The 21,833-nt window shown below is 47.1% G+C and overlaps 1 protein-coding gene across 8 annotated transcripts; it reads right to left on the reverse strand.

The window, feature by feature from the left end:
* Positions 1-700: 700 nt before the first annotated feature.
* CUNH1orf167 (chromosome unknown C1orf167 homolog) lies at positions 701-21,801 on the reverse strand. 8 transcript variants are annotated; one of them, XM_026074023.1, is made up of 21 exons: positions 21,723-21,801; positions 15,277-16,078; positions 14,708-14,748; positions 13,905-14,124; positions 13,549-13,724; positions 12,977-13,074; positions 12,438-12,624; positions 11,347-11,528; positions 10,834-11,020; positions 10,439-10,661; positions 9,626-9,807; positions 9,347-9,443; positions 8,805-8,947; positions 8,099-8,307; positions 7,212-7,356; positions 4,227-4,494; positions 3,535-3,643; positions 3,070-3,307; positions 2,820-2,955; positions 1,938-2,048; positions 701-1,088 (listed from the first exon to the last, which is right to left on the reverse strand). In XM_026074023.1, exons 1-21 carry the CDS (start codon positions 21,731-21,733, stop codon positions 1,029-1,031), a joined length of 3,825 nt encoding a protein of 1,274 aa, XP_025929808.1. In that variant the 5' UTR covers positions 21,734-21,801; the 3' UTR covers positions 701-1,028. The 8 variants fall into 8 exon arrangements, with proteins under 8 accessions (XP_025929808.1, XP_025929804.1, XP_025929802.1 ...); XM_026074019.1 differs by having other exon boundaries at positions 15,277-17,159; XM_026074017.1 differs by lacking the exon at positions 21,723-21,801 and having other exon boundaries at positions 15,277-20,442.
* Between the last annotated feature and the right edge of the window lie 32 nt (positions 21,802-21,833).

The following is a 21,833-nucleotide window of genomic DNA, read 5'->3' on the forward strand; positions in this document are numbered from 1 at the left end:
TATCAGCCTTAGGCTCAGAGCATTAAAATAAGGGGCTGGGGAGCAGTAGGAGGCTGCTTTGTTACAGTTGCACTAAACAATCCCACAAAGCTACCACAGACTAGGAAAAACAACGCCTTGGGGTAGTTCCCAGTGGGATTTCAAGATCCCTGCCAAGCTGCTAGCATCTCTTTCAAACAAGCACGGAAGAAAAGCCCTTTCCAGATTCTTCAGACCCTCTCATTATAGCTGTCTGCGACTGGGCTCGTATACCTAAGGTAATTATAGGGCATCAATCACAGGAGCAAGTAATAGGAGGGTTGGGGGTCAGACACGCCTGTCTTGCCTCAGCAAAGCTTTTGGCGCTCAGCTGTTCCCAGCAGGTTTCTTCATCCCCAGTCCATTCAGCACTGAAATGAACCAGCAGGAAGCAGTCAGAGGCTGGCCACCCACTGAAAACCTTAATGAAGAGCTGATGGATCTGCACAGGGGAAGGAGGTATGGGCCATACGGGAATCCCCTCCAAGGGAAGAAGCAAATCTAAAAATAAAGGCCTATGTTCACACCAGCCAGGGGCAGTCTAGATTCGGGAATCAATAGGACGAAGGGCTTGCACAGGCAAGCTCCTGCTCATTTCTTTAAGACTTAATTGTTTGCTAAATCCCCTGCACGTACACTAAGCTCTTGTCCAGGAAGAAACACTGAGTAAAGGGAGAACCTGTAAAGTGGTTTGACCTTTAATCAGAGTTCCAATCAACAAAATCAGGGTCAAAATAAGAAATGAACAGAACCTCATAACAAAAGAGAATAAGTTTCAAGTTTGTGGCTGTAGGGAGGTAGGATATCAGTCCTTTAAAGAGGACCTTTCACTAGGTACCATCTCTTGCTGGTTGTCCTTTGGCTAGCATGCTTCCGGCCTGCAGCATTACTTTAATCGTGCAAGCAGTGTCCATGCTCTCTTGATTTCACAGGACCAATTCTTTGTTGTGGAAGCTGGCAGTATCCTCCACGTGTCCTGAAATGATCAGCTACACGCAGGCCCCCACCACTCAGCAGTGTCCTTTGTTCTTGAGCTGGAATGTTGTTAGCTGGCGCCACCTTCCAAAGGCCTTAAATAGTAGAGCGGACAAATCAAATATTCAGGTTATCCTTGAGGGGGTGCAGCCACCCACACAGAACCAGTAACCACAGCTCTTTCTCTAGCAATGGCCATGCCACCTACCCTATTTACTGGGAGGCCCTTTCCTGTCTCTCTTGCATTATTGTAGCCAACAAGAGAAGTGCAGAGCAAGTATCAATGGGACAAAAGGAAGACCAGTGCCCCCTCTGCCCCCTTGTTCCAGTACTTATCCTAGTATTTGCCCATCTTCTTAAAGGAGGGCCTAATACTGCATGCATCTCTGGGGGGTAGGGAGGGAAGGCAGTGAGCTTTGCCTGCTCACTCAAATTTATAGCAATTTGCTTGCCCCGGGGTACAAGCCAGCACAATTCTCCTGCACCAACGTGGAGCCCTTTCCTTCCCTGAGCGGGCTTTTGAATGGTATCTCTGACAACAGTGGGGCAGGTGGCACATGTCAAGGAAATTGACTGCTGACACAAAGCTGTGACTAACACCCAAAGATGAAGCCATATAAAGCTAGAAGCTATTTCCCTTGTTATGGGCAAGTCCCATTCCTCAGTGTATTCAACTCTAGGCAAGCACTCTGTGCAGGGAGAGAAACACAGGGAACACCAGTTGTCTCTTTACGGTGCTGGCTGGACCATCATAAAACCTAGCACCTTCCACCTTTCTTGGTAAAGGCACAAACCTAGTCACAATGGGGGGAAGCTGTTTCAGAACAGCACTTGCTGTCTGGAGCTTAGATGTAAACCTTTTAACCCTTGAGGCAATGCAACTGTTTAGTACCCTGTGCCAGAGCCTTGGGATCCATAGAATAAAAGCAGTCATAAGTGCTTACGTGGGTGAGCAGGCTCCTGGCTTCCTCCTTCAAAACGCTCTGCACCACACAACTTTGCAAGTGTTGTCGTCTCCACATCCTCCAGGTCTTTTCTATGAGCTGCTGCTTGTCCTGAAAAAGAGACAGTGCACAGATTAGGTGAGCTCTGGCAGGCAAACCACGTCACTTCCCCTTAGTCACACCTTGTTTCCAGTCACTTTCCCCATGCCCTCTTGAATGACACTGCATTGATGACGAATGAAGCTGACAGCTATCAAAGCTCTTGCTGAATTAGTCTTCTGCAAATATTGCGGCTAGTTAAGTCACAGTACCCTGAAGCAAGAATGATGCCTTGGCAGTGCTCTAGTCACAGCTCCTTGGTGACTATGGATGCTCTATACGTGCATTGCCTTGTCCTGCAGGCAGGTTAGAGCACATCTCACAAGGCTAACGCCTGAGAAGCCAGAGAGAATATTGGTGTGTTCCATAGATGGCTGGAGCCTGAGCGGAGAAAGGGGAGGCCGGATGACAGCCCTTGGTAGGCTGTGGACATCAGAGGGACTTGTCAGGAATACAGATGAGGACACAGACTGCAATGCTTGCTGTGGACTTTTTGCACAGGCTGTGGATAAGCTACACAAATCACCCTGAGTCTCAGCTTCCCATCTGTAAGATAGGGCAAAGCACAAATAAATATATGGATCCGCTAGTCTGCCAGGCTGGCATTTCCAAGAGAAAGCTGGAAAAAGTAGCCACAGCAGGAGACCAGAATTTCCAGTGCCTCTTGGTACTTGTTAAATCCCTGGGGTCTCATCTCCCAGGGCGTGTGTGAGGATGCAAGCAGAGTAGGCTTGCCTGATAACACCCACCACCACCACCCTGGCAGTGGTGCCGGACACTTACCAATGCCCGCGCCAGCAGCACCATGCTGCTGGCCTCCTTCCACTGCCGCCACCCCCTTGCCAGGCAGCGCAGCCTCCTGCCACGCTGGCACTGGCGCAGCATCACTGTGTGACGCCACCACCTCAGATACTTCCTCCTGTAGGCAAGAGGGGAAGAGAAGCTTGATCAGCCCAAGAGCCCTGTAAGGGAGTCCTTCCCTGACAGCAGCACCAGCTGGAAGAGGAAGTCCAGAGCCTTCTACTCCGCTTACCCAAGCCGCTTCTCATCCGGCTCCTCAGAGTCCACCTCAGAGTTGTTCTCCTGGATCCCAGCATGTGCAGGAGTGAATTCCACCACACCAGGTCTCTCCACCAGTTGATGGAGCAGCAGCCTTTCCACCCTGCTTTGGTTTCTATAGATCATCAGCCAGCGGTGAATGGCACTGGGAAAAAGCCTGAAGGGGGCAGCTGGTGCTGGAAGTGAACCTTTTTCTCTGCATCCTCTCCTCTCTATGAAAGGAAAGAGAAATCACACACAGACTAACACTGAAGCTAGGGAGAGACTGATCAGAGCTACTGTGGACCCTTATCCTTTGGCTTCTGAAGGCAGAAGCAACCCTCAGTCAAGGTCCCTCCTTCACAGAGAAGCTTCAGCGATATGTCTAGGAAACACTATTCTCCTCTCCTCACTCACACTCCCCACATGGCCCCAAAGAAAGGAGGGGGAATTTCCTTACTCATGGACCAAGACAGAGACATCTTCCTGCTCTTCCTAGCGCCTATCAGGGTACTGCATTGCCGTGAGCACTGGGAAAAGGCAGCTGCTTTTGTCCAGTAGTTGCAGGCCTGAAAACAGAGTTAATAGAGCTGCAGCCAAAACTAGACACACGTGCGCATGCACACACACACACATACACTAGCCTTACAGATACATGCACATTCATACCCCTGCAGGTGGTAATATGCTAGACCCTAGGTCAGAAACTGCACTGCTCAGATCCCAAGAGGACTGACTCAGCCCTTCCAAATCAGTTGAGCTCTTTGTGGTTTACTAGCTGTGAGCCTTTTGAAAAAGGCTGCAACTCTGCAGGGACAGTCATCGTCCCATCTCATCTTAGAGCAAAGATGAAGGAGTGTTCTTGTGTCTCTTGTTTAAATGTCCCATTCCTTAGTGCTGTACTCCAGACGGTTGCTGCAATCGGCTCCAGATTTTGGCAATGACATTGTATGTGTAGTCTGTACAGCATTTCAAGGCAAAGTAGAGAGACTACTTAGAGTAAGTAGTCACCACGGTCACCACAAGTGAACACCAGGTTTTTATACAAGCCTTGTCAATGCATCTCAGTGCCCAGAGACCCAACTGTGGTCTTCACAAGAGAACAGGGAGTTACTACCTCATTGTCTCACAGGGCCCTTTGTCTCTTCTTACCTGTTCCATGGTGGCCACAGAACCCAGGCGCAGGGCTTGCTGTCCCCTTGAGGCCAATCGCCAGCGGTGACAGGCTTTAGCCTGACAGGGTGCCTGCCGCTTGTGGCTTCCCTCTCCCAGCAACTGCTGTTTAGCTCTCAAGAATTCCACCCTCCACTGGGCAAAGCTCACTGCTAGGAGACGGTGCTCTCTGGCACTTTCAAAACAAGAAAGGGCTTCACGTTGCCTCAGCCTGTAGGCAGTGACATGGGACCAGGTGATTAGGCACCTGAAAAACAACATAAACACAGAGAAATGGCAGATGCTTGCAGTCACATTTCTGTATCAGCACTGAACAGACTACAAACCAAGTTCCACCTTCTACTCCCCACCCTGCAGTGTCACATCTAATTGGTCAGAGCAATCGAAAGAGCATTCAACGAGAACAAAGACTGTTCCTGTTATTCCTTCCACAATCGATATTTATTTATCTCTTTGTGTTGCTAACACCTCCAGAGGACAAAGCACTGGGAAAGTAAGTCCAGACTCCTAGACTACAGTTGCTTTCCACTAAGAAATTCCTCTCATTTTACTTCAGAATCCTGGCACTGCTAGCTCTTAATTCCTCAAAGCCCAGGAGTATGACTGCTTCAGTCTAGGCATTTTAGCTTTTCTCCTCCTCAAGAGCCTCTGCAAACTGAATGCAATGTTATACTATGCTTCTGCTTTGCCCACAGAACAAATGCTCTTCCCAGGCTGCCCTGTCACTACACACAGATGATCTCTCACAGAAAAGAAAGGAAAATCTGCCATTAAATCAGTCAGTCTTTGATCTTTCTTTGTGCCAGCAGCTGATCTTTAAGATGATGCTTCAGTGAGGAGGGCTTTTCCTTATGGGATGAGAATAAAACAGCTATAATCTCCTTCAGCACAGAACCTGGCTGACGCATATAAACACATATAAACCAAGGGCTTGCCTACATAGGATATGCGACTAGAATAACACAACATCTTTGTGTAGACAATTTTATTCCAAAACTGATGTCTACAAAAAAAGAGTTACTATTAACAGCACTGTAAATCTGCACCCACAATAACTTCTCTACAGAGGCCAGCTCTTGCAGGCTGATGCACAGGAGGTCAGTCTTATTCTGCAACCCCAGAAGTCAATCTGCTTTTAACTCCTGGCTTCTCCTTTTGGTTTCTTGTTCCAGCTGGAATTTCATTATGCAAATCATCCCACTGCACCAGAGGGCAGAGGTGTAAATATCCTCTGCCTGGCAGGCCTCTCTGAAGATCAAGAGAACCTATTGCAGGTTACCCTAGCATGAAAAATGCCCCCCTCAGAAGAGACAGGGCTCAGCCTGTACCATATCCAGGTGAGAAATTAGAAGTGCCCTCTCATCAAAGGAGAGCTCACAAGCAAGATTAACGATGGAGACACACTCTACAGGAAGGAGCAACATTAAGGACTTTTCTGAATCACAGTTCCCGTCAGGGTGCCACTGCACAGATTGATTTGGAGAAGAAAGTGCAGTTGGGTGGGGTGAGTGCACAATCTAAGCATCATAGCCACTAAGGTTTCACAGGGTTTCTAGTTCCTTTTCCCTCTGCAAATCTTTGCCTCCTCTTTGGCTGATTCTGCAATTCAAAAGGAAATCTCCTAGGGACAAACCTGCACTTCTCACACCTTAAATGAGTCCTTAGCATAAATCATTTTACTCATTCTTATCCTCCCCAGAAATCTCAAGGAGAACCACCTGAACACTCTTCCTGGTTCACTGCACCTGGACACTTCACTGCATCTCAGACAGACAGTAGCCTCACACAATAGAAAATAAACCAAACAGATTTCAGTGAGAAAGGGAGTGAACAACAGCTAAGAGACAAACTAGGYTGATAAAGATTGGCAGCAGACACCTTGCTCTTCTGATTAAACTCTTATAGTTCCAGGATATGCACCATAACATGAGACTCCAGAACATACTACTGCTTTACCTATATTGTAAATAACACGGTGGTGAACTGAATATCATGGTTCACTCTTCATAGGCTTTATTGAATATTGTTTTTCTCCAGAAGTATATTGAACTCAATTTTTCACATTAGCTTAAATGAAAACCAATACACTGTTCAGAATCTAGAAGATTCAGGTTTGTAGCAATCAGATCTCTGCAAGACCTCTGCCCCCCAAAAAGTATTCCATTTGGCAGGTACTATATAACTCCAGTGGAAATAGGACCTTTGTTTAAATTACACAAATTCATTTGCATCTGCCTTGCCTAGTCTGCAAAATCCATGCTGCACATCTAACACTGAGCAGGAGTTCTGGAAAGAAAAGAAGTTTTTGAATAGGTGATGGCCGCAGACAGGGGTTATTAGCAAAGCCTAGTAGTTTGAAGCTGAGCATTTCTGTAAACCATGGAGTTTCCTAATAACAGGGTATACAAGAGCCCAGTGACAAGGAGGAAGCAGCAAGTTTTCCACTGCTAAAGCCTTTCAGGCACACAGGGTCTACTTCCTCCCAGACATGAGCTCTACCCTGCAAGACACAACAGAGCCTAGAGCACTAATCAGAGAAGGAAAACCTCAGTGGTCCCTATGGGAGAGACTTAGCTTGCCAGAAACCCAGAGATTCTCTTGCTAGGGTAACATAATTCTCCTCTTTTATGCCATCTGGGACACAGTGCTCCAAGGATTAAGAGGGCAATGTTTCAGACCCTCTCACTCAGAACTGAGTCACGTTTTACAACTTGCCTCATCCAGCCAGGCATATTGTCCTGTTTTCTGAGAAGAACAAGATAGAGGAAGTGTGAGGCTGTGGGTCACAGACCTCTTAAAATATGAGCTCTCCTAGGGGAAGCACTCCCACAGAAATTTAATTCATGCACAAATTAGCTGTACTTTCAAACCTAGCTCTGGTCTAAACATACTGCATCCACTGCTATGTAAATTATTCTTCACTCAAAGTTTCCTTTGGAAATGGCTTGAACGCAGGAAACAAACCTGTGCAGTAGAAGACGTTCCCAGAATAAAGCAGCATTTCTCTGCTTCCTTGTTTGGCAAGACCATGTCTGCATGACCAACCTCTTCTTCTCCTGGCAGCTGTGCTGAGCCCATTGCTGCTGCAGCTCTCTCATGGCACAATTCCCTGTGAGAGAACACAGGAGCTGGCTGAGCTGAGCCCAACATTTATCTCCATCAGAGGCCAGGCACGAGCAGAGAATACATCTGCCACAAACACCAAACAGGACCAGACTTCCCAAGATTTCCTGTTCTCTCTTTAGCAGAGTCAGACCTCCTCCCTTTTTTTCCTGCCTGCCCCCAAGCAAGGTATCACAGATCACCTCCACTCTCATCTGCAAGGCAGTTTCCCATTCAAAACTGGGAGTTCTCCCTCTCTGGCACTGCGCAAGTATTTAGTATTTAAAGCACTTGAAAACCCTTGAGGCGCAGGATCAGGACTGTTAAGCAGCCCCAATAGATACATACCCTGCTTCCACTGCAGTCAAACCCTGACTGTTGGGTCCAAGGAAACATTTTCAAGCCCCCAGTGCTGCATCTGAATTGCAGTTACTCTCTAGCTGCTACGATGCACCACCTCACACTACTTTGGAAGTACAGGTAAAGCAAGATCCACTCTCTTCCTGTTCAGCCGCCAAAGGAGCATCTTCCCTAGTAGTGAGTCCTACAAAAAGCAGGGTATGTGTCCTGATTGTGACTACAACTAGGCAGAGACACAGGCACACATTGTCCCTTTGACTTAGCATGCGCCCCTGCAGATGAGCAGTACACTGAGCTATTACCACAAGCAGGACTTTCTCCACTCCAACCATTACTATAACATCCCTCTCCTACAGGCTCAAGTACTGCTATGGGATGGGGTAACTCACTTTGCCAGTAGGAACGCCAGTGCCACAAAGTGTCAGCAGCTGTCTGGTGGATGTGACACCTGAATCTCCGGTCAGCTTCCACTTTCTGGAACAGCCTCTTCTTCCACAGGCTGAAAGCCATCTGACAGCAACGAACGTGACGTTTTAGGGATGCCGCTGCTTTTCGGTTCTTATTCTCCACAACCCAGTGGTGCCAGCTGAGAAACGGTCTGAGGACAAGGGTCATTGCAGTGACTGTAGGAACAACTCACACAGATTCACACCCTTGTAATTGAAGCCTTAACAATAAACATACACACAGGAGACTTTGGGAAATACTGTAAACACCCTTCCCTAGGAAGGGTCAGGCAAAACTAAGGACAAAGCAAGTTGTTGGCACAGTTAGGGCAGAAGGGCTTAATCCCAAGTATACTGCTCTCTTCACTTTTTGAATACATAGGGAACAAGGCCATCTAAGTTGGTAGAGAGTTACCAGGGCTTGTAATCAGCATTGCTGGGCATGCCCTAGTTTGTGAGGCATCTCAACAAACCAGGAAGGATCGTGTTCACATACAATAATTTTGAGGCAGCAACAGCCAAAACAATGAGCTGCAAAACTCCCAGCTGAAGATGGAAAAAGACAGCTAGAGGAAGACTTTGCGGAAAGCAAGCGCAGAGCTCCCAAAATAGATAGCTTTAGGAAGTCTCTGGAAAGCACAGTGCCTACCGGGAGAGCTGAATAAGCCTGCAGTACTGCTGGGCCTTCACAAGCCACTGAGTTCGAGCTGACCAGATGAAGAAGTACCTCTGCAGGCAGCCTTTCTCTGCTTGGTGCCAGCAACACTTCACCTCCTTGTCAGAACTGCAGTCCTGTAATCCAGCAAAGCAGAAATGGCCTTGATCTGCTGCTTGGACAAAGTCACTCTATGCAGCTCAGCCCTTTCTTCTTGCTGTTGTGACTTTTGTGGCTGCTGACACTCAGCTCCCTGTTGCTAACCCACATGCACCACATGTACATCCAGACATGAGGGTCTAACACATCCCTTTAAAATCCTTGACACATGGTCAAATTCCCATTCAATTGGCAAGCAATAGGAAAGAGCTGCCTTGAAACTGCCTCAATCTCCCAAACCTTCTCTCTGAACCCACAGAAAGTACAGTGAGAGGTACCATATGCTGCCCCACCGGAACCCAAAGGCTCTTCACTAAATTATGCTATGCAGAAAACATTTGTACATTTATATGCACAATACCACTTTTCAGCCTCACCTCTTCCCACATGGAGTAACTGGCAAGAGGCTGGACATTACYGCCTGGAGTATGCAGTGCCAAAGACTGGAACTGACCTCCCACAAACCAATTTCCTCTGCAAGACAAAAATATCAGGCTGCTCAAGCATCAGGCAGAGAAGGGAGAGAAAGCAGAGGAGAAAGCATCCGTAAGGATGCTGGGAAATAACATGAGGGACTAGCCAGAAGAAAGGAATTCAGCCAGACCAAACAAGGAGTCACCTCTAGCGGTGTCGCAAGGAAGCAGTCTCCAACTCACCCCAATTCAGGACTCTCTGGAGGAAAGGAGGCTTGCAAGTAGAGCTCCCCACCCAGCTCAACTGGCAGTTCTRTGCATTGGTGTAGTTGCAGTAAAGAACTGTAATAGGGCATTTGTGTGACATCCTCAGCAGTCAGAATGGAGGAAAAGCTCTGCTGGCTGCTGTCACTAAGACTGTATTCCTGCATGCGTAGAGGGAAAAAAMCACAGTCACTTCAGTGTCCTTGCAACAGAATCACTCAGGTAACAGCTCTGACCATGTCATTTACTCCCCTTCAGCAGGATTCAGGGAAATCCATGCTGCATCCAAAGGAACTGCACACTGGCAAGGGTAGCTCTGGAGTGCAAACACAGATTTGATGGGAAAGTCACTTCTGCGCTGCTCTGGGAAGTTGACCCCAACATAGCTGGCAATCAAACAGAGCAAACCATCATCGACGCAGCGCATATTCCCCTGTATCTTCTCTTCTCAGTGATGAGGCTCTTTGTACTTCATCCCTTCCACCTTGTAGCCACATGCAGGAGCAAGTGCACAAAAGAACCTCACTAGCTTGGCAGTTCCCCTTATGCCTCCTCACTAAATGATGAACTCGGAAGGGCACAGATAGAAGTAACTTTATCAAATGCTTCTGATGACATTTTAATTCTTGGACCCCACAGGGTCAAGCTTTTCAGGCCTAAATGCTAAGCACAGTTTATTAATGGCAAGATCATGTTGAAGCAGAAATTTTTCCCTGAAAAATTCTAACAACTTAATACTCAGAACTGTCTGTATGCATGGGGCAGAGAGGCTCTGCATCAATACCTCCTTACCTTTTCCAATGAGCTTTGAGAGGCAAAAGTAGCTGGAGGACTGCTGTGGAAGCCAGAAGATGTCGAGAGGTCCTCAGAAACTAGCAAGGCAAGAGGATCTTTATGGACAGCCTTGTGAGAGTACTTAGGACTTTGTTTAATTGTCTTCATCATGAGAAACATTTGGTGCCACAGTCTCAGAGCTTCTCTCAGCCGGCACCRCTCCAAAGCCTGAGAGAAAGAACTGAGACAGGAGAAGAGATTGAGATGGCAAAGCACCTGAAGATGGATACCACAGAGGGATGCTAGCACAGACGTGATGGAGAGGTAAAAGGGATTCTTCCAGAAGGACCAGGAAGCCAAGTGAACRCTACCAAGGAGGGCAGGCCTCCAGGAATTGGCTCCTCTTCACTCACTCAGCTCTCTGGTGCTCGCAGAACCTCGCTTTCCACAGCAGAAATACCCTCTGGAGTTTCACCTTTTGGCAGAGGTCATCAAGAGAGTAGCCTGCTTTCTCAGGAAACCGTCCCATTACAGTCCACCATGGCTGAGCTTCATGTCTCTTTGTCGCAGCCTGGTCAGCTACTGAGCTTAGAGTTGGCCCTTAACCAGTCACAGAGAGTGACAAGAGACAACATTTGTCAAGAGGAATTCCTCAGAAATTCAACCCAGTCCAGCCCCAGAACAGCTTCCTTTCAAACTTTTAAAGGCTTTCTGCTAGGTTTATGAAGCAGAGCAACAAACCTGCCTGTAGTCTCACTGATACCTCCAGAATGTCTGGCCTTCTGCCCCCCCCAGTTGGTTAGCACCATGTATTATCTGAGCCTCTCTGTTCAACTATTTTTCAATTCATCATACAAGAGGAGAAGGAGGCAAGAAGCCTAAGCACTTCCAAATCTTATATTCTGCTCAGACCCTGAGCTGCTCACCGTAATACTGCCTCCACCTCAGGATGAAGAGGTTCGCTATCACCCGCTTATCGTCCTCCCTGACCTGCAGCATCCGAACCCACTGCTGAAAGTATTTCCTCAGCAAGCCTGCTCTGAGATGGGCCAGGTTACACCTGTTAAGTGCCTTCTGCTCAACAGTCTCCTTCCATGCATTAAAGCACCTGAGAAAACCAAAGGAAAACAATATGCTAAATCACTAATTTTTTTCAGGACTTTGGCTTTTGAATCCCTTAAATCAAATTTTTACTGCCACTAAATTGAAAAACTTCAACTAAGAGATCTTCCCATCTAACAGCAATATGATCATCTTTTACAAAATCAGGTAGGGGGGTTCAGTTCAGTTTGTAGTCAAAGAAAACTTGAATTTCCAAAATTCCAGGTAACATCTGACACTCGAGAGCAAAGTTAGCAACTCTACAGAAACAGGAGTTTGAATTAGCCTCACAGTCCTGGACGTTCTCTGCCTAGGTCACAGCTGAGGCATTGCCACAGTACTGCAGGAGAAGAGGAAGAAAAAAATGTTGCCTCTGCTGAACCTCTCTCTACTCAGGGGAAGGGTTTCAGCTGGCAATTTTAAATTCCAACTTGTGGAATACAGAAAGTCTAACAGAGACTGAGGAATGGAACCAGATCAAAGAGGAATGAAAGACAGGAAAACCATGKGAGGAGTATACAAGTCTGTTCTCCTCCTGAGACTAGGTTTACTTCAGAAAAGGCAGACAGAGAAGCTGTCTTCTGCTGATCTCCTATTTGTTTATTTCATTAAAAAGTCACTGCACTGCTTAGAGTATCCAAGCATGGTGGGTGCTCTCAGGTTTGGTTTTTAAGGACAACAAAGGTCAAGACCAAAGTGTGTCAGCCATGCACTGGAGGAAAGTTGCAATGTCTCTGGCCCCTGTAGTTCTTTCTCATGGTTCTATCCCTTCTTTCATCTTTACTAACCCCTGAAACAAAAGAAGAGGATGGCTTTAAGAGTGAACAACGCATCACTGTCTGAGCTGGCTCTGTCATTCCTAGGACTTTCATAGCAAACAGACTCTTCACAGGAAATATACACCTTACCAACTTACCGAGAAACCAAATTTCTTCGGATCTGAGTTGCCAGTGCTAAAACCTGTTCCATTTCCAAGCACCGAGAACGCCACACCTGGAAAGTGTTTTGTAGCTGCTTTTTTTTCAGCAGGGCTCGGGCTTCCTCCAATCTGACTTCCTCTTTGCTCAGTAGCTCCTTCTGCAGGCGCCACAATCTGAAAGCTGCTGTGTTACAGGGCATGAAGAGATTGACAGGAAGAGAAATAACTTAGAACTTCAAACAGCTTAGTGTCACACAGCAAACACCCTTGGCTGAACTCCAAATGTCAGAAAAAGGGCTTTTAAGGGAGATAGCTCACATTACTGGAGCAACAGCATCTGCTGCAGCTGAATTCATATAAAGAGCAAGGCAGAAAGTGTATTACCCAGAAGGTAAGCCACCCTCCACCATCACAGATACTGCCCAGCACTTTGCAGGATCAGGTTCTGAAAGAGCAAAAACTAGACACTAACCAAGAATTACGGTGAAAAAGTGATTCCCACCAAGCTGTTCCAAGGCTGCAGAGCATGTGCTTACCAGCTAGCCGTCTCATATCCCTGACAGCTTGAGCTCTCCAACAGAACTCATCTCCTCTCTGCCTGCGATGTAGTTGTGTCCACAGTTCTCCCTCCACCCTGAAAGAGTCATGTGCATGCTTTAACCTCCATCTGCCCGAGGAGCACCCACAGAACAGAATCCAGAACCTCTGTCTCCCTAGTTCTTCTTGTTCTTCTGCCTTCAGAACCAGAGGAACACCAAGATCTTTTCTTTTGACATATCCACTGTCCTGCTAGAGACGGTAGTACTGCCTCATTCCAATCTCATTTACACTTGTTTCCCATAAACAGGTGACGGTTGAATTCAAGAAATAGTACAGGAGTATTTCTGTCAGTCACTCAAATCAGACTGAAAACAGTAGTGCACAGAAGCTCTGAAATAGGATTGTTCAATTCTAAAAGGCTTTAAGTTACTAAATCTTGCAGTGGTTATTTGTAGCAATATATCCACGGAACTGGAAACACATTTCCCACCATCTGAGAAAAACTTCTCCCTGTGTCTGTAACCCTTTGTTCACCCAAGATAGCAAAAAGAGAATGCTCTCAGCTTACCTACAAGCCTGCTCAGCTTCCTTCAAGTATCCCACCGTAAGCTGGTGCTGAGCTGAGGTTGTCATGGTTGCTAATCTTCCCACTCCAGAAAAAACCACTGATGAACTTTGAGCATAAGAATATGGCTCAGGTTGCAGAGTCTGCTTCTTGCTCTGTTTTGCCACAGCTTCCTTCCACTGAAGGAGAAATCGCACAGTTAGAACAAACTGCAGGAAGAACACTGGCACCAGGGTCCACATCACTCATTCACACAGGGTACTCCTTTCTCCTCCCTACCCAAACAACATCTTTGCCTTCTCTGACTGCACAACAGAATACTGATGGCACCTCTTCTACTGTCCCCAGCCCATCCTCACCCTGCGGAAGCTGACAGCTAGCAGAGCCGAGGCGTGTTTCTGCTGGGCTATCTCCAGCTGCATTCTCCTCAGGTGCACAGCCCACTGCAAAGCACCAAGGCCCTTCCGAAGTAGTTGCTGTCTGTAAAGCTGCCTGGCTGCAGCCCTTTTGCAGAAAATGTGGCTCTTCCAAGCTTGGAAACACCTGCTTAGCGTTTGTCTGTCACACAAGCTCTGGAACCTTAAAGAGCAAAAACAGAAGCAAGCTTCAGTAACAGCAAGTAAAGCTAAACACAGCCAGGAGGTGGCAACCAGAGTCCAGCCATCAAGCTGCAAAGAGATACTTCAAATCACTCTCTCTCAAGAGTGAAGGACCATAAGCCTCACAGCAAATTAAGGCATCTCTGTTGCTAAATTGGTAGCAATCTCACGTCTTTTCCACAGGTCACAATTTTGAATCCCATCTCATGTATAAGCCCTGTTCTTGCTCTTCACCAACCATGCAATGAGCAGGCTGGAAACTGCTGCACTGAAGAGTAGCATTATGATACCAATGCCCTTGCATTGCTAGTAACAACCAAGGTTGAATTTAGAAGGTAGAATTTAAATGATACAGAAGTTACTTTTTAGAGCATGCTCCATTTTATAAGGCAACCCTCAGAAAAAAAATGGATGCAGCTCATGAGCCAATCATGACAGAATAACATAGGTTAAGTCCTAGAACCAAACATCCCCAGGAACTTGGCTTCTTAGCCACTTTCAAATGCTTCTTCTCCCCTGACACTACCAGCACATTTGCACATAAACATATAGAGTCCTTTTACCTTTGCTCATTCACCTCAGACCAGAAGCTGTTCTCAGAGATCTGCAAACAGAGAGAAGACAGTAACTCACACAACAATTCACACTACCCTGATGAAGAATCTGTCTGTGCCCAGCGTGGCAAGTCATTCTGGCTGGAGATCAAACACTCCTGTCTCAGGGTTGGGCATTATGTTGGGTGCCTTTGACTCTGCCTCCCCCTCCCCCTTGCTCTGTTAATGGTCTTACACACTTCAGACATGGAAAAGCACAACAAAACTGGAATCTCATGGCCTTGAAACTATTCACAGTTAAAATTAGTTTAACGTTTCCCTTATGGACATAGATCTTGGGAATGTAAATGCCTAGTGAACATGCCAGTCTTTGAGAAGCAGCATGCGAGAGAGAAAGATGCATGCATTGGGATGGAGCAGGACCATAGGAGAGGGGATTCTGGCCATTCAGTGACAGAAAACTATAGGCAAGCATCCCCACTACCGTTGTACCTCAACTCTGCACCTCTAGCAAGACACGGATACTAGCACAAGTAGGATCTGCAAACAGGGATGCTATGCAGTGAGAATACCCTCACCTCTCCGGACACAGTTTCCTGCATCTGGCTGCCTTCTTCACAACACTGTGGTTTGTTGGCACTCCTCTCCACAGAAGGCCCTTCAGACTGGTCCAGATTGGTGTCAGGTTTCCAATTCTTCCAGCTGTTCTGGCGGGAGTGTTTGTTTGTCCCTCCTTCTCTGTTCACGTTCACACTATCTATGTCAGAAAATTCACCAAAGCCTGTTTCAGCCTGAATACTGGAAGGGCTGGACTTGCTGCTGTTCACCACAGCCATTCTTCTGGCTGCTTGCAATCTAGAGTCACACGCCTCTTCTGACTCTTTGCTGGACTCACTATGAGGTTCAGAGGTGCTGACTTCTACAGATTTAATACTAAGCTGCTGGACTGACCCAAACTCTTTATCTCCAGATGGAGAAGTGACTCTCATGCACATTTCCCTCGGAGTCCCATACATGGCTACACCAACATTCATCTGAGCACCCTCATACTGCGTCTCCAGTGACACCTGCAGACCTTCTGGATATAGGCTGAATGGAAGGTCTTTTTTCCAAGATACAGCACATGGGGGTGCCCCATCAAATGTCTTTTCTCCTTTAAGTACCTCTTCAGGGGAATGACTTTTTGTGTGAACATAAAGACCTCTAGTTTCCAGAGCTGGTTTTGCCTGGGACTGGTATCTGAAATAAGGGGAGCAATTATAGGAAGAACCTGCTTCTGTATCCACCTGCCAGCCAGAGCCCACCGCAGCAGAGAGGGTTTCTCGCTGGATGTCACCTGAAAGTTTGGTTCTCCCTGTGTGTGAGTCAGTATGTCCGTATCTGTGAGAGACAGAGACAGGTTCAGCATGACAGAATTCCCTTGGCACTGTACTGAGGCTCCAGTCTTTAGCAAATGGGACACCCCATTTCAATCTTGCCTGAGCAGCACTGGTATTTACTCCAGCTAGCTGCTCTCCTGTGCTCAGGATACCAGGAACTGAATCATCAGGAGCAAAGCGCAGACTGTCACTCACTGGAGAAGACGTGGGCTCCAGAGGGAGGGAGCCCCATATCCCCATCAAAACAGTTTCTTGTTTAAGCCTCTGGATTGAACAGTGCAAGCTGGCAGAAGTCTGTGAGGACTGCAAAAGAGACTGAAAGGAGGCAGAGCTATGAAAAGACTCCACCAGACTAGATGGACTGAGATCTCCCAAGGTCAGGGCTGAACCATGACAACAAGAGTTTGCACTTTCACTGGAGCTCCTTAAAGAGAGACACTCCGCTGATTCGTTCCCAAGAAGGGGATCTACAGTATGAGATGGCAAATGCGTATTGACTAGCGAAGGGTTCCCATGAGCCATACAAGAAGCAGCAAGAGACCAGCGCTGTTGCTTTCCCACTGGATACTCACTATTCTTGTTCCTTCTTCCTGAACAATGGCAAGTAGACCGTATGGAGCAACTACCACCTGCCTTCGCTTTCTGATGGTATTGCTGAGAGAAGCCAACACTCTCATTCCCTCTTCCTTCTAAACTATCAGCATAAAGGCAAGAGTGTCTCCAAGGGAGATCCACAGCAGGGAGCACCGACAAAGCAAGATGGGGAGTCCTATAAGCCAAATCCTTAGAGCTGTGCTGCTGCAGTCTTGAGCAGAGATTATTCTGCTGCTGGAAGCAGGAATTGGAGAACTGGCTGGTGGTGTCCCAGAGTGGCTGAGAAGGGCAGGAAAGATTAGTCTGTATCAGACTGGGATTTCTCTTCCCAGCTGACAGAGGTGCAGTACACAGCCGGCCCTGTTCTGCTCTCTGCCTGTGAGTTACACTGAATGCAGCAGGCTTAAGCCAGTGATGAGAAATGTCTACTCGACTTCTAGCACCCAAAACCAGATCAACATTCACATTCTTCTGAACGTTTCTTTGCTCTGAAGAAAAATAAGAAGAAACATAAGCAAAGGAGCATGCGCATTCCTCATCACACCTTCCATAGTTTTCCAAAGGCTTTGGGAACTCTCCTTATAAATCTTGTCTCCAACCCACCAGCCTCAGCCCTGAAAGTATAATGGACATTACTCTCTTCCTATTTCTCAGCAATCATATCTGGCAGAGCAGGAATGATCAAAGGGGACAGTCTTCATTCTCAACAGAAAACCTGGAAAAGAAAGACTTCCAGCATTATGCATTCACTTGCAGCCTCCCAAAGAGCTTCCTGTTAGCCAGGCTTAGCTCTCCTCCTGCCTACACAGTAGTCTGTAGATGCTTTTCCAGAATACTTTACACCTAACTAGATCTACGCAGTATCAGATAAGAACAAGACAAATGGGAACTGTGTTTACAGAAGTCAGAGCAACATTGTTCCAACTGGAGTACAATGCTTACCCTCTTCACTGTTTCAAAATCAAGTTCAAATCTCTTCCACACTTGTATTTTCTCCAGGGCTGGCAGGAATCGTAATGCTTGGACTTAAGGCACTGTTTAACAAGCAAATATTTGCACACTAGTCCTGGTACAGTCCTGCAAAGGCTCAAGGTTATAGAAGCCAGTTTCCTCTTGTCCACATACAGGATGAGACCATGTTTAAAAATACAGAGGATCTACATTGTCCCCTAACTTGGAAGAATTACAGCATACATAGGAGACCTAATCTGCAATCTAGCTACTAAGCCGGATGGTATACATATAAATGCCACCCAGAACACAGATTCTTAAGTTGCTGCTAACAGACAAGCACAATTCAAGGGGACTGTGCTTTCATTTCCCCAAATTTTAAAGGCAAGTTGGCAATCATTCTAACAACTATCCTCCTTTTCCATTCCCTTTTTAATACTTGCTAATGTTTAACGTTGCTGTTCCTCTGTTCCCTAACCTACTGCTCAATGGAGATCAGAAATTGCCCATTTACTGCTACATAGGAACATCAACATGGCATTCATCAGAGAGGAAACTGAAGGGAAGCTGGGAGCCACCTAGACTATCAGGTTGGTTTAAAAAAAGAAGGCAATAAACTCAAACTGGAAAACAGTGTTGTGAAAAAGACACAAACACCCATACCATCTCAAAAAGCTAGTCAATCTGAAAAAAAACAGCCAGCATTGCCTATGAAATGAATGCCACTTGTTTTTTTCAAGCATACTTGAATAGCAAGAGGCCTTCTTTCAAACTGCATTGTTTCCAACCTACATGCATTTCATTCTCCTCTACAAAAGCATCCGAACTAGCCTCAGTCCTCCCTGATTGCAAATGGCCTGCTTGTCCTTCTCAAATACAGACTCTTTCAGTAATCACTGCAAACTGAGGAGCAGACTTAGTTATTGAGGTGACAGGAGATAGTCATGCAGTGTTGCAGTTATCCTTGGGAACGGCTGTTACTGTCTTTCATACATCATCAAATGTATTACAAATGGAAAGATCATGTTATTTTTTCCAGACAATTAGAAGCTGGCATCTAAAAAGTGAACAGACTTTCCAGAGCTTTGCTGCCTTCTTTAGAGTGCCTATCACAACACAAAGTATAATCACAAAATGCAGCAGATTGTGTTCTGTAAAACTTCTCCTTGCATCCCAGGAATTTCCAGCCAACTAGCTATGTGTCACAAACAACAAGTTTTATAAAGGACACAAAACCATCATATTTATCAGTGCTGTTTTGTTCCATGAACACCTGGAAGCCTGACACACCACTGGACTACTTTCACACCCAAGAACCTAGACACAATCTATTTTCTCAATAAAAATCATGCATTTTTTTCATTCTCCATTTCAGTTCTTTCTAACAGGTAGCAGGTTCTCAACAGGTTTCCAGAATTATTTTAGGAGTTGTTCTTCACTTGACTCATTCCTAATTTCAGGTCTCATTTAGATGAGAAAGAGACAGCGTCCTTTAAAAATTGTGTTTGTTCGCCTTTCCAAAATTGCCATTCAGAACTTTGATGCAACCACTTTTAAGCAATGGTTCATCTTACTCAAAAGGCAACAAGATTTTAAAAAGAGCTTTTAAAATTTTTTTCTAAGGCCAAAAGGCCTTATTTAAGGCATGCTACAGATTTTGCAAATTGCAAAATCCGTCACCAATGGATTTTATATTATCTTTTATACTTCCAACTAAAACATTTCTTTAACACATGCTTAGTATTTACGTTTTGCAGCACAATGCTAATGCACTCAAACCCTGAAATAAATCCAATTAAATTAACAAAAATGAAGCTGATCGAAGTACTTCTGTTGTTGTAAGAGAAAGGAAGTAAACAGCACAGTCCATGAAAAGTAAACCAACAAGGTCTTTTGAGTGAATGCCATTTTAGCATTATGATATCAATAACAGATACATAACGAACACATAAGCAGCACATAGGTAATGCTGATCTTCCCACCCTTGCGGACCAACACAGATCAATCTCACGTTTCAAGCCGGGACCAGTGATTTGTCTAAGATCATACCACAGGGAACTTAGAAACAGTGCTTTTCGCTCACTGCTCAGTCTTAAAAACTGAACCATTAATTACAATTATTACATACTTGGCCTCTAGCCTCACATTGTCCGGCTGAGACCAAAAGGCACACACAGGTCCTCCCCCCTTAACTGGAGAGAGGGCAGTTTCTGCCCCAGCAGCTGGCTGAGGAACAGCTATGCAGGAGCATCCTTTACACGCTGCCTGCCAAGAACCAAACAGCATCACAGGATGTAGTGGAAGCCGCACCAGGGAGAGGGCCGTCCCCCACAGGCTGAGCCTGGGGGACCTGTTTCAGGTCTGCTCCCAGCTGGCATCGCTGGGATGGCACACACCTCTGGCCCCCAGCGCAGCACCCTGTTTCAGTTTACAGCAAATGCAGAATCCACACGCTCTCCGTGGGTGCTCACGCACCTCTCCTTGTAGACGGTTACTCACTCCGATAGCCACCACTGGACATGCTGCTCACCCCAGCCAAAACCTCAAGGACAGGACGAATGCCTCTTTGTGTCTGCTACTCTGAACGCAAGGCAAACCTGCAGCTTTGTCCCCCGTTAATGCCCAAGCCCCAGCAATGAGCTCATTCCAGCTGGGTCACTGTAAGAAGCTTATCCCCTATGATTAGCAACGCCGCCTGTCACTGGGGCTGCAGATGGCCGGAGGAAAGCAGCTCTCACCCATGGATAATTAAAGCTGTGTCCTCAAGACAGCCCAGACGACGTGGGAGCCAGCAGGACAGGACAGTTCACCCACAGCGTCCCACTAGTGTCCCCGCAAAGGGCGCGTGTTTACCTCCTCTGGGGCAGCGCCTCAGGAGAGGGGGCACGTTTTCCTTTCTCCCACTCGCGACGCGGCCCAAACTCGCCATGGTGCCCTGGCTCCTGGCAGCAGCGCTGGGTGGGAACGCCGGGCACCCGCGGCCACCCCCAAAACAGCGGGGACAACCCCCAGCCCCAGGCTGGCTGGCGGCAGGGCGCGATGACCCGCAGCCGCTCGCCGGGCCCGCAGAGCCCTCACAGCCCTCTCCGCGGCGCGGCGCGGCGCGGGGCGCCCCCCCCTCAGCCGTTAGGCGAGCCGTTAGCCCGACCGTTAGGCGGACCGTTAGCCCGACCGTTAGCCGCGCGCGCGCGAGCCCCGCCCACCCCGCGGCGCGTGCCCCCTCAGGGCCGCCCGAGGCGTTTTCGGGCGGGGGGGAGGCAGCAACTGAACTAGGTGGGGATATTTATTATTATTATTATTTTAATTTTAGAGAGGCGCCAGCTCGTTAACAAACAATCGAGGGCACATCAGTACGCGAGGATTAAAAATTTAGCGCAGGATCACACCTGCTGCACGTCCGGCTGGGGAGACCCTGCTGCGAGGCTGAAAGCAGAGCCCTGTGGGGAAGCCGGGGTGGTGCCGGCTCCCGGCACGGAAAGGCTGTTCCCGGGCACACCGACAGGCTTAATGAATCCCCACACGGCGTGCTAAGTCAGGTACGGATCTAAAAGCGCTCTGGTGCTTGCCTTAAACACTGCCTAAACAACAGCCCTCCTCCAGAAATAAGAACCGGTCGTTAGAAGCCAGGGGAGAGGCCAGGTTTTTACTGTCATCTCTGTCTCTGATTTACTGCCCAGAATTGGCATCCTTAATTCACAGTAAGCATATCAACACCTCTGCCCTGCTTTGCTCCTCTGAGCTGTGAGATCTGTTGAATTCTCTGTGCACAGCAGATCAGCTAAATAGGCATCTATAGATTTTGTAGTATCTTTTGCAATGGAAAGTGCCTGGGAAGGCCTCATGAGATGTACCTTCATGTCCATGCAAATCCCCCCCAAAGCATTACATTTAAAACAGTCATTTTCAATATGTGGTCCACAGAGTTCTGCAGGTCTAGGGAAGATAAAACAGCCTGTCGCCCGAGTGTTTAAATGTGTTATTCAGCAATCAGTACTGCCACTGTACATTTCTGTAGAGCTGAAAAAAAAACATTAACTGAACATAAAGGTCTGCTCTATACTTGAACCAGCAACTCCGCAAAAACAGAAACTTCTGCCTACCTAATCTTCATTCTTCCTCATCTGATCACAAGAACAGACTCACTCCTAGTCCTCTGCTCTACTGCATGGCAGCCTGTGCCAGCAGTTACCTGCAAAATGAATGCACAACAC

The sequence above is a fragment of the Apteryx rowi genome, unplaced genomic scaffold (genome assembly GCF_003343035.1).
Source record: "Apteryx rowi isolate R43461 unplaced genomic scaffold, aptRow1 scaffold_38, whole genome shotgun sequence".
NCBI lineage: Eukaryota > Metazoa > Chordata > Aves > Apterygiformes > Apterygidae > Apteryx > Apteryx rowi.